Source organism: Gastrolobium bilobum, unplaced genomic scaffold (genome assembly GCF_033153095.1).
Source record: "Gastrolobium bilobum isolate Gb01-03AN ecotype WA unplaced genomic scaffold, APGP_CSIRO_Gbil_v1 utg34810, whole genome shotgun sequence".
NCBI lineage: Eukaryota > Viridiplantae > Streptophyta > Magnoliopsida > Fabales > Fabaceae > Gastrolobium > Gastrolobium bilobum.
The window spans coordinates 165,914-177,687 of NW_026895720.1; the positions used below are offsets into that span (position 1 = coordinate 165,914).

General features: G+C 38.3%; 2 protein-coding genes and 2 pseudogenes across 2 annotated transcripts; 2 read left to right on the forward strand and 2 right to left on the reverse strand.

Moving 5' to 3' along the window:
• Nucleotides 1–235: 235 nt before the first annotated feature.
• Nucleotides 236–2,049, reverse strand: LOC133294229 (myosin-1-like). The gene is made up of 6 exons (XM_061492887.1): nt 1,985–2,049; nt 1,724–1,859; nt 1,165–1,294; nt 934–1,072; nt 520–589; nt 236–334 (listed from the first exon to the last, which is right to left on the reverse strand). Exons 1-6 carry the CDS (start codon nt 2,008–2,010, stop codon nt 236–238), a joined length of 600 nt encoding a protein of 199 aa, XP_061348871.1. The 5' UTR covers nt 2,011–2,049.
• A 2,800-nt stretch (nt 2,050–4,849) lies between these two features.
• Nucleotides 4,850–6,276, reverse strand: LOC133294236 (probable mediator of RNA polymerase II transcription subunit 26b; annotated as a pseudogene).
• Nucleotides 6,277–6,284: 8 nt separating this feature from the next.
• Nucleotides 6,285–6,806, forward strand: LOC133294246 (probable mediator of RNA polymerase II transcription subunit 26b; annotated as a pseudogene).
• Nucleotides 6,807–6,817: 11 nt separating this feature from the next.
• Nucleotides 6,818–11,445, forward strand: LOC133294256 (glycine dehydrogenase (decarboxylating), mitochondrial-like). The gene is made up of 11 exons (XM_061492910.1): nt 6,818–6,946; nt 7,074–7,199; nt 7,511–7,696; nt 7,818–7,924; nt 8,188–8,347; nt 9,194–9,382; nt 9,509–9,586; nt 9,675–9,800; nt 9,883–9,979; nt 10,392–10,511; nt 11,328–11,445. The coding sequence occupies exons 1-11, from the start codon at nt 6,818–6,820 to the stop codon at nt 11,420–11,422; spliced, it is 1,413 nt and encodes a 470-aa protein (XP_061348894.1). The 3' UTR covers nt 11,423–11,445.
• Nucleotides 11,446–11,774: the final 329 nt, after the last annotated feature.

The following is an 11,774-nucleotide window of genomic DNA, read 5'->3' on the forward strand; positions in this document are numbered from 1 at the left end:
CAAACTTAAATATGCTATTTAGGCACTGATTCTTGCTTTCCCTATTAATGTAAAGTACATAAAAAAGCAACATTCTAAAATACTCAAACCCCTCGATACAAACTGAATCATCAGGACTCAAGAGTGCATTTACCGATACCTTAGTCATCAATAGCAAGGCTCTTCTTTGCAATGGAGAGGCTAGATTGTAGGGATCTCATTTGTTTCTGCCACAATTCTTCCATGGATTTCATCTTCAATTCATACTCAGACCATCTGCTCTCATATTGTTGCAGACGTTGGTGAAAGATGGGAACAATTCATACTGGTCAGCTTCAGCCCTAAGTACCCGGCACTGTAATTCAGCCAGGAAAGATGACTTAACCAGAACCTCATCTGACTCTTTCATCTGTTTTGGAGTTCATCTTCGTAAGTATCACAAAGATGGAGCTTAACAAGCAGAACATAAGAACTTTGCATGTGTATAAAAAATAAAAGGAGGCCAGATATTATAGTTTCTGAATTTTGGGATAATAATACCTTCAAGTCTCTGGATTTCAAAACATCCAATGTCTCCTGAGCATCTTCTGACCAAACAAACCACGAATAACTGCAAAAAGTAGCTCAAATAAAATTTACCAACAATACCATCGAAAAGACACATTCCAACAAATATAGCATTTTTAATGTATAATTATCTTGCACTGCATTCCTACAATAAAAATTAGGAATTTGGAATGCAAAACACTTGGTGCAACACCTATGCTAACTTGTGATCATCATCTTGCATACTTTTTAAGTAGAATTTTGATTTCATCTGTTTAAAGAAGATGGGCCAATCATCTTGGTGTACAGCGTACAGTCTTTGTAAGCTCTTATTCAAACATCCAAACAATAAAAATTGGCAACACATAATCTCAGCATTTATAAAATATAAACTCTTAACCTGATTGCATGACAATTGCAGCATCACTAATAGTCCTCATTCTATTTCTTGCAAGTACTGCTTTTATCCGCTTCTGTATAATAACAACAGCTCTATGTCTCCGAAGTAAAGCTGCATATGCCTTTCTGGTTTTGTCTCCCCTAATAACTGCATGAATAAATAAGATGTTTGCATCATGTTGTACTTTTCTTCAGACAATATGAAAGGCTGAAAGAATGTGGTTGTAAAAAAGGAAATACATGACTGCAGAGTAGTGATTCCTCCCCGAAACTCCTTGAGAGAACAACGAGCTTGGTGACCCCTCAAGCAACTTTGGACACGTAAAATGCCATGGAGGGTACGATTTCTAGTATCTTCAAGCACACCAATCTGCGATGTGGTCAAAGAAGCATAAATTGGAATATATTAAAAAACAATTCATGCTCCTACTCCTTTCGTAAAGGAAACTAATATTTGATATAAATAGAACTATAAACTAGAAATTCTAATACAAAAAGAAATCACTATAGTTGAAAATTTCTTAGTATCAACAAATGTACCGATGAAGAATAAGATTAATATTTTAGGGTTATAGTTTCCAGATTATGTTTTATACCATACTTATTAATCTGAAAACTATAACCCTAAAATATTAATCTTATTCTTCATCGGTACATTTGTTGATACTAGATTTCTTTCCTATACCATACTTAAGTGAAACACAGAATACAATGGTTAAAAAGTACATGGGGATAATCAAAGATTTTGGAGGATCTAAGCAGATATTTCGTATAAAAATTCAAAAAGTAAGCATATTACCTGCCCTGTTCGGAAAAATAACTTTGTGTATCCAACTTGATACATCTCAGGCAAAATTTTAAACTGATGAAGAATTGCAACTGAAACACTAAGTGGATCCTGAGAAGCAACATTATCAAGCAGAAGAAAACCATATCTGATTCACCACAACCAAGCCAATGAGAAAAAGGTTACACACATAAAAACACCAAGGAAGGAGGGGTGCGGGTGGTGGTAGTAGTTGAGAGGATATGAATAATCAGTTTCTTTCTGTTATTATACCTTCTGGAAAACTTTTGGTGAGACATTCTTGTTGGAAAGCCTGATCTTGATATTCGAACTACTTCTAGGACACCACAGCATCTTGTAACAGCCCCAAACCCTGTAGCATGATATTGTCCGCTTTGTCCCGTGCACAAGCACCGTCGAGCTCACGGTTTTGTTTCTTGGGACACCCCACAAAAGGCCTCACACTAGAAGAGGTATCCACACCCTTATAAGGCATGCTTCGTTCCCCTCTCCAACCGATGTGGGACATTACATCCTCCCCCACTGGGAATACAGCGTCCCCGCTGTACACACCGGTCCAGGGCCAGGCTCTGATACCAAATGTAACAGCCCCAAACCCTGTAGCATGATATTGTCCGCTTTGCCCCGTGCACAAGCACCGTCGAGCTCACGGTTTTGTTTTTTGGGACACCCCACAAAAGGCCTCACACAGAAGAGGTATCCACACCCTTATAAGGCATGCTTCGTTCCCCTCTCCAACCGATGTGGGACATTACACATCTCAGCTGTTGCAGTACAAGCCCTTGCTCATATGATTCAGGTGATTGGAGATTATTGGGCTTAATGCAGCGAATAAAATGTGGAGTGGTGCTCTCTAATCGTTGCATCGGTTGGAACAACTGTTGTAAATAATAATTATTTAGTTATTATTTAGTCATTTATTTGTTGTATAGGGCCAAGCCCATTAGGTCAAAATTAGGTCAAGTATTCTCTATAAATAGAGAACCCTTTGTACAGATTATACACAATTCAATAATATTTCAAATACCCTTTTCTTTCAAGTTGGTATCAGAGCTCTCGATCCAGAGGGCTCTGCTTCCGCAATTACCTCCGTTAAAACAGAAACCTTCTTTCTTAGCCTCTTGCCGCCATTAGCCGCCACCGGAAAAATTTTCCGGTGGACCTTTTGGACCAAGAGGACCAATTTTCAAACCCTTTTTCTCTGATCTATCAGCTTACGGACGTGTTATAATCGATTGACGACCGGATCTTCTCAAAACAACACAAGGCCGCTACTGTTCATCGCGTTTTGGACACTTTTCCGGCAACCTTTCAACTCCGACCGGCCACAGAAAGGTTCGAGACCGTCGGACGACCTCGCCGCCGAAATTTCAGCTCCGGCATCCGCCGCACGCGCTCTCACGCGCCGCCACACTCCCGGCGAGTGAGGCCCACTCGCAGACACCTCCACCGGCGCGTGGAGGCGCGTGGGCCACTTTTTCCAGCTCCGGCCAAAAAGTTTTCTGATCTTCTCCTCATCCTCTTTCTGGATCTGTGCTCTCCTCTCAGATCGGACGTCGTTTGGTATTTGTTTTGTGATTTTTTTGGCTTCTTGGAGCTTTTCTTTGACCATTTTCTGTGCAGTATGGCCTCTTCTCAAAGGAGTTCTTTTTCAAAATTTTATGATGGTACCTCTTCTAGACCTAAGAGAGATGATCGATGGTGTTCTTATTGTAAAAGAAAAGGTCATATCAAGGATTTATGCTTTCGCCTTTATGGAAAGCAAACTGTCTTAGAAAAGATGGCAAGGTTGCGTAGTCAACCGCATTTTACTAAACTGTATAATAGTAACATAACGCATGTTAAAGTGAGTGACTCTTGAAAATGTGATAAGAGGTAATGTTTATTTATTTCTCAATGCAGTTTGCAGGAGGATTTGATGCAGAAACGATGCACGCATTTGAGGAACTTCGTAATCTTGCCTCTCTACTTAATAAAACATAAGAGAATGGTGATAGGTTTCAGCTTACACTCTCAGTAAGCTATATACTAACCTTTTCATAGTTGCAATCTGGATTAGTTTGTGTTTGGTCTGTGATTGCATTACATTTTGGTAGTGAGAGATAGGCAAGATTTTGTTATATATATGAAGGTCTTTTTGGAGAGATCAATTGTATTCAAATAGAAGAAGGATTTCAAAATCAAATTATGTTATGTAACTCATTACAACAATGGAGAAAACGCATTATTATGTGGTAGAACAAGGTTCCCTCTTAGCATTTGAGAAATTTTTAGAGGCTTGTGTTTTTGTAACGCCAAAAATTTGATTTGATTAGAGAACTTTTAATTACTTGACTTTGGCATATAAAATTCATTGTTGTTATGGACCAGAATGAGGCCCATGGTCAGTAAGGCTCATGATCAGCACAGGCCCACAGGTAAGCATTATAAATAGGAGTTAAACGCTACAGGTATAACCTAATCTCTTTTTACCTATTTACGCAGTCTAGATAGTACACACACACACCTCTCCCAAGGCTAAGGCCATCAGATAGTGTGTGATCTGCTGTCCTCAAGATACCTAACTCATAGGTATCCAGAGAAGACACCTGAATCATAGATCAATCATCCAATCCTAATTGCACACATTTGCCTAGGGCAGAACAATTGTATTGAGACAGGCATGGAAAAGGGCAATAGGCACGAAAATTTTGCATGGTGCATTGTATCACGCTCAAGTTGAATATGAAAAATTTGTATGAACAAAATTTGTCCACTAAACTCGTGATGCTTAAATTACATTTATCCCCTAAAAATTAATATGGATTAGACTTTAACTAATTTTAATGCGAAAAAACGTAGGTGTATTTTTTTCTCTCTCTTTGTGACTCTCAACATCATTTGTGGTTAGGTCTGAATTCTTAATATTGATTTTATACTTTAGAAAATTAAATAAAGAATTTGTGTGAAGTTACAGAATTAAAATAAAGGTGTTCAAAGTGTAAAGAACCTTGAGGTCACCACCCCAAAAGCTAGCTCTATCCAAGTAAGAATGGTGAATGGATACGGTTATTTTCTACAGTCAAGGGGATCAATCTTCAAATCACAGAATGGCTAAAGCTTGGAAATCCTCTATCTTCATGCATTGGCCCACTGCCTATTGTGATTCCCAGGTTTGAAATGTGAATTTCGTTGGCCACCCCCTTGCTTGGGGAGATCATTTATTTCCAGAACTTGTATTGTCCTCTGCCTCTTAGCATTTTCAACTTGTTGATAACGCTCATGAAGTTTCCTCTTAGTGGCCTCTAGCTTTACTTGGACTGCAACTTCATCTGAAAACTTGGATTTATCTTTCTGAATCATGGGAGGCTTCTTTGGGATTGTATTGTTCTCTATTTTTGGCTGCATCTTTGGCTCCATATTGCTTTTTCGCTGCATAGTTGATTTTGGGGGTCTGACAGGGCCATTATCAGCAGTTTCTGGTTTATTTAGCCTCACAGCAACCTCATTATTCCTTGGTTGCTGACTCTTACTGTCCTTGGCAGTGATGGATGGCTCAATGGAAGCCTCAGATTTCCTCCTTTCTACAACTTGACTGTCCAAAGCTGGCTTTTCTCCCATTTTCACAGTTTCTGTTGAATTGTCCACTCTGCCGACGATTTCCATAATCATCCATGCCATCGATTTTGGGGGTGTGAAAAGGTGGATCTGGCAGTATCTGGGGATCATGAAGAGGTTGATGATCGTGGGGGTTTCAAGAGGGGTTTTAAGAGAGATGGGCTTGCCCTTAAAACAGGGGCAAGTGAAGAGAGCAAGGTCAACAGCAGCAGAGATGGCCGTGGAGAGATGCATGTGAATCATGTTAGCAATTATAGCTTTGGGGAAGCTGAGGCATTAACTGATGAGATTGAAGAAGAGTTTCAGCATGTTGGGGAGGTTTTGAAGAACCGAAACGTTCTGCTTAACTTTGAAGAAGAGTCTGACTCTGTGTTATTTGAGTCATTGAGGAGGCTCCAGCTGATGGAACTCACTGTGGATCTTCTAGAGGCAACTGAGATTGGAAAGGCTGTCAATCCTCTCCGAAAGCATGGATCAAAGGATATTAGTCAACTCGCACGGACTCTTTCCAGCAATCAATAAGAGTATTGCTGGAAAGAAATGGTAGATGAGTGGTGCGAGTTGACTAATATCCTTTGATCAATGCTTTCGGAGAGGATTGACAGCCTTTCCAATCTCAGTTGCCTCTAGAAGATCCACAGTGAGTTCCATCAGCTGGAGCCTCCTCAATGACTCAAATAACACAGAGTCAGACTCTTCTTTAAGTTAAGCAGAATGTTTCGGATCCTCAAAACCTCCCCAACATGCTGAAACTCTTCTTCAATCTCATCAGTTAATGTCTCAGCTTCCCCAAAGCTATAATTGCTAACATGATTCACATGCATCTCTCCACGACCATCTCTGCTGCTGTTGACCTTGCTCTCTTCACTTGCCCCTGCTTGAAGGGCAAGCCCATCTCTCTTGAAACCCCCATGATCCCCAGATACTGCCAGATCCACCCTTTCACACCCCCAAAATCGATGGCATGGATAATTATGGAAATCCTCGACAGAGTGGACAATTCAACAGAAACTGTGAAAATGGGAGAAAAGCCAGCTTTGGACAGTCAAGTTGTAGAAAAGAGGAAATCTGAGGCTTCCATTGAGCCATCCATCACTGCCAAGGACAGTAAGAGTCAGTAACCAAGGAAAAATGAGGTTGCTGTGAGGCTAAATAAATCAGAAACTACTGATAATGGCCCTGTCAGACCCCAAAATCAACTATGCAGCGAAAAAGCAATATGGAGCCAAAGATGCAGCCAAAAATAGAGAACAATACATTCCCATAGAAGCCTCCCATTATTCAGAAAGATAAATCCAAGTTTTCAGATGAAGTTGCAGTCCAAGTAAAGCTAGAGGCCACTAAGAGGAAACTTCATGAGCGTCATCAACAAGTTGAAAATGCTAAGAGGCAGAGAACAATACAAGTTCTGGAAATAAATGATCTCCCAAAGCAAGGGGGTGGCCAACGAAATTCACATTTCAAACCTGGGCGTTAGTGGTTGCGATGATGGTGGTGATCCCACTGGGATCTTGTACAATGAAGCTGAATGCAACAACTGAAATGATGCCTGTGACATGGCCCAACTTTACTGATATTCACCCTTTTGCACCAATTGAACAGGCTCAAGGTTATCAGGTAGTTGGATAGTTAAATAATCTTACAACAATAATGATATAAAGAGATTCATATATATGCTTTTGTACCTGAAAATATGGGATAGAAGTTGTGTTTTCTGTGTCTAAACAAGCAAATCTGGTATCAGGAAATGTTCAACAATTTGGGAGATCTGTTGTGTACCATCACTGGGTTTGACTCCTTCTCTTTGCAACCAAATGCTGGTGCTGCTGGAGAATATGCTGGACTGATGGTTATTCGTGCATATCATTTGGTATGGTAACTTGGATCATTATGAATATGTTTGCTTAAAGTTTATGGACAATATTAGTTATTGGGGAAGGATGGTTTTTCTTAATTTATGAGGGCATTCTTCTGATTTACTTTTAGGATATAGAAGTTTTTCTGTTGTTATTTAACATAGTATTTTTTCATTTCAGCCAATAATAGAGAACCTCATTTGTGTCATTTTCTCTTTCTACATATCTAAAATAGATGCAATGATTTTCTTATACTACAGCCTGTGATAAATATTCTTTAATTCCTATGATGCTTCTTACTTCTTTTGGCTTTTGGAAACTGTAGGCAAGAGGTGACCATCATCGTAATGTTTGCATTATACCTGTCTCAGCACATGGCACAAATCCTGCTAGTGCTGCTATGTGTGGAATGAAAGTTGTCTCTGTAGGAACTGATGCGAAAGGAAACATTAACATTGAAGAGTTAAGGAAGGCTGCTGAAACACATAAGAAAAACTTATCTGCACTTATGGTACAACTTACTTCCTATAGAATCTTACTTATATTATTGATGTTTATACCAGCCAATTGAGAGTATTGTCAAACTTGGGCATTTTTTTTTATATTAGTTTGGTTTTGATTTAAATTTGTAGGTAACATATCCTTCAACCCACGGTGTTTATGAAGAAGGTATTGATGAGATTTGCAAGATTATTCATGATAATGGAGGCCAAGTATATATGGATGGTGCCAACATGGAATGCACAGGTTTGTTTTTCCTTGCATATATCTTTACCTTCATGTACTTTGTGTTGTGCCAAGAGTCTGGCAGGGATGGTTCTTGTAGTATATAGTAGTCCAGGATGATATTTTGAAAGACATATAGTTCAAGCAACAAAATCTTGAGTCACATTGTCTTCCAAAACTCGAGATATACAACTAATGCTTTTGTTGCTATATTACTACATATTATATTGGTCCAGAATGCAACAATTTATGCCTAATTTGGACACTCGGTTCTTGTGTTCAGGTGGGACTTACAAGCCCTGGTTGGATTGGAGCAGATGTTTGCCATCTCAATCTCCATAAGACGTTTTGCATCCCTCATGGAGGAGGTGGCCCTGGCATGGGTCCTATTGGTGTAAAGAAACACTTGGCACCATTTTTACCTTCACACCCTGTGGTAAGCATTTTTCTCCCTGTTATGGATGACAATGACATTATGTCTAATTAATGGGAAAAATGGGTGTCAGGATGTAAAGTTGTGTCATTTTAAGAAAGAGAAAGAGATAGATAAAGGAAAAGAGAGAAAGGATATAAGTTGTGTCATTTAAAAGGATAAACATTTTTCCCCTAATTAATATGCAAGCATGTTTTTATTATATTTTTTAGAAAGGAATTGTTTTCACAACATCAACATCAACAACACCTTTATCCCAAATTAATCGGGGTCGATGGTAGATGAACCCAAATAAAAGATACGGAAGGGTTGAAAAAAGATAAAAAAATAAATAGAATAGTAATAATATATATATGGGGATAGTTTTTCTGCAGCGGCTGCAGAGAGCAGTTGTGTGCAGCTGACACAGAAAAGTGGGCCCCACAGCTTTAAAAAAAAAAAAAACAGGATCCGGCACCGTATCCTAGGATCTGGAACCGGATCCTGGCTTGCTACATGTGCAACGGCTGCAGAAATCATTTTGCCTATATATATATATATATATATAAGTGATAAAAGAAGGGGAAAAGAAGAAAGGGGGGAGATGAAGAAGAAAAAAGACTAAAAAGGGACAATCTAAAACATAGGAATAACAACGGGTTTAACCCTCCATCATACATATAGATTTTCTCCATTTCGTTGTAAGGCACACTGTCCGCCAATCTATATCCCAATCCATTAAGTCTTAAAAAAAAATAGTCTTTCCTTTAACTTCCTCAAGATTGGATGACATTGTAAAGGTGAACATTTGTTTGTTCAATAGCATTTTTATGTTTTCTTTGTATTTAATTATATGTTGCCATAATGAAGGTACCCACTGGTGGAATTCCTGCCCCTGACAAGTCACAACCACTTGGTACAATCTCTGCTGCACCTTGGGGCTCAGCACTCATATTACCAATCTCTTACACTTACATAGCCATGATGGGTTCTAAAGGACTCACCGATGCATCAAAGATAGCCATTTTGAATGCAAACTACATGGCAAAACGATTGGAGGTTTGTGCTTTGTCATAGATTACGTGTATTTCTTACCCTTATATAACTTTTTTTTTTCTAGTTACTGTCATGTTACTTTATTTCTGTGTCTGAACCTTAGTTTTACTTATACTTTGACTTCTACAGAACTATTACCCGGTTCTTTTCCGTGGAGTCAATGGAACAGTAGCTCATGAATTCATTGTCGACTTAAGAGGCTTTAAGGTAGGTCCATTTAATGATTGCAGTTGTTTCTGAATTAACCTGCAGCATTATTCATGTTGTGATTAATTGTAAGCTATTTTCATTGTAGAACACTGCTGGAATAGAACCTGAAGATGTTGCAAAGCGCCTCATGGACTACGGATTTCATGGACCAACAATGTCATGGCCTGTGCCTGACACACTCATGATTGAGCCCACTGAAAGTGAAAGCAAGGTATGAGTCCTTATGCTCTCTTTTCTTTGTACTTTCTCTTGTGTGATTTTTTTTTTCTATTATTAACTAAACATCATTGCAGGCTGAGTTAGACAGGTTCTGTGATGCTCTTATTTCCATTAGAGAAGAAATTGCTGAGATTGAGAAAGGAAAAGCTGATATTAACAACAATGTACTTAAGATAAAAGAATTTTTTTGTTCTTTTGATAAGCCTTTTATTTATTTGCCTTTCCTTCCTCGTCCAGTGACGGATTTGCTCCCTCTTTCAGTAAGTCTTCTTTAGTAAGAAGAGTACTGCCTAAAGCTATGTGAGTTTGTCTATATGGGAACCGGCCGTAAACTCCTTTTCTGGTGTAGATCCCCTTCCTTATGAATCAGTTCCCCGGGTACAAGGAATGAGTGCTCCTAATGTCTTTTCTCTGTTTCAGTGCTCCTATATGTGACACTGTTATTCATTTATGAGATATTAGTAAGAAGAAAAATACTTGTTTTAGTTTGATTATTTAATAATATACACCATAGAGTGCATATTTTATTTACAATTTCATACTAGTTTTAAATACTTTTGAGTGATTGTATAAAATGTTGTGCAGGGAGCCCCTCATCCACCATCACTGCTCATGGGAGATGCATGGACAAAACCATACTCCAGGGAATATGCAGCCTTCCCAGCTTCATGGCTCCGTGTTTCAAAGTTCTGGCCTAGCACAGGTAAAATGTGTTTGTTCATATAAGTATTTGTTTCTTTTGGCATCCTTCTCATAATTAACTTACCTCATTATCCCTTGTTTAAAGTAGTCTCATTCACCCGTAACCTCTATTGTAAGCTATATATGCTATATAGTAGGATAAACAAATCGACAAGAGATAGTTCAAAAAATTAAAAAATTAAAAATTAAAGTACTTTTCTGCAATTTTTATTCATGTTACCTCTATCTCCACCTTCATTTTTGCTTCTAGGCTTTTTGACCCATGTAATGCAAAATCTGAGACATAATCTCCAAAATTATTTTAACAAATTATTTATCAATCTAATGCGAGTAAAACGGGTATAAGAGTGTTCGTGTTCAAGTCGCGCATCACCCTCATACATGACTTATGCACAAGCCAAAACTCATCTATGATATGTCGCACTCCGCAAGACGCGTATGGGGGTTGTGCGCAACTTGAACGCACATTGCCAAGATGCACGACTTATATTGTGCTAACTTTTGCACAAATCAACATGGAACATGCACATTCCTGATGTATGTTTTACTCGCATAAAATTGATAAATAGTTTGTCAAAAAAAAGTTAAACCGATAAAATGTTTGTGTTGTTGCATTGTATTGATCAAAAGGCCTCGCTTCTATTACAAACAAATATTTTGGATGTATAGGCAATAGGGACTCAATTGTTAAAGTAAATATATGATATAGTTGGTGCTTGACTGCTTGTAATCCTTATGCATGAAATTATGGCATGTATATAATTATGTTTGAGTAATGCATATAACTAATAAATGTAAATGTGGTTGGCTGTATCAGGACGTGTTGATAATGTGTACGGTGACCGCAACCTCATTTGCACCCTTCTGCCAGCATCACAGGTTGTTGAAGAACAAGCTGCTGCCACAGCCTAGTCTTCCATTGACAACTATTTTCATTTCTAGTTGTACATAAACCCTTCCTATTCAAACAATCGTTGCAGCTGTTGTCTTTTGCTTCCTTGTATGTATGATAATGATGATAATCCACTGCTCTCAAGTTTCATCCAACCACAAAGTCCCAGTATCTTTCCCTTGCCCCTGAAAAAAAAAAGCAAAAAATTACATATATATTACAGGAAAAATGTTTATACAGTTACTGCAGATAAGTTATCTGCATTTATTCCCAAAACGACGTCGTTTTGGTATTGAAATCTTAAAAAATTATAAATATAAAGACTATTATAACCCAGAAATAAATTAAAATTATAAAAATACTATGATTTCT

Excerpts from the sequence above, each read along its gene's own strand:
- LOC133294229 (XM_061492887.1), bottom strand. The coding sequence starts at position 2,010 with ATGTCTCACCAAAAGTTTTCCAGAAG. Across the intron at positions 1,860-1,984 it reads CACCAAAAGTTTTCCAGAAG|ATATGGTTTTCTTCTGCTTG; the intron begins GTATAATAACAG and ends GTGGTGAATCAG. Across the intron at positions 335-519 it reads TGAAATCCAGAGACTTGAAG|TGCCGGGTACTTAGGGCTGA; the intron begins GTATTATTATCC and ends GCTGAATTACAG.
- LOC133294256 (XM_061492910.1), top strand. The coding sequence starts at position 6,818 with ATGGTGGTGATCCCACTGGGATCTTGTACAATGAAGCTGAATGCAACA. Across the intron at positions 8,348-9,193 it reads TTTTACCTTCACACCCTGTG|GTACCCACTGGTGGAATTCC; the intron begins GTAAGCATTTTT and ends GCCATAATGAAG. Across the intron at positions 9,980-10,391 it reads TATTAACAACAATGTACTTA|AGGGAGCCCCTCATCCACCA; the intron begins AGATAAAAGAAT and ends AAAATGTTGTGC.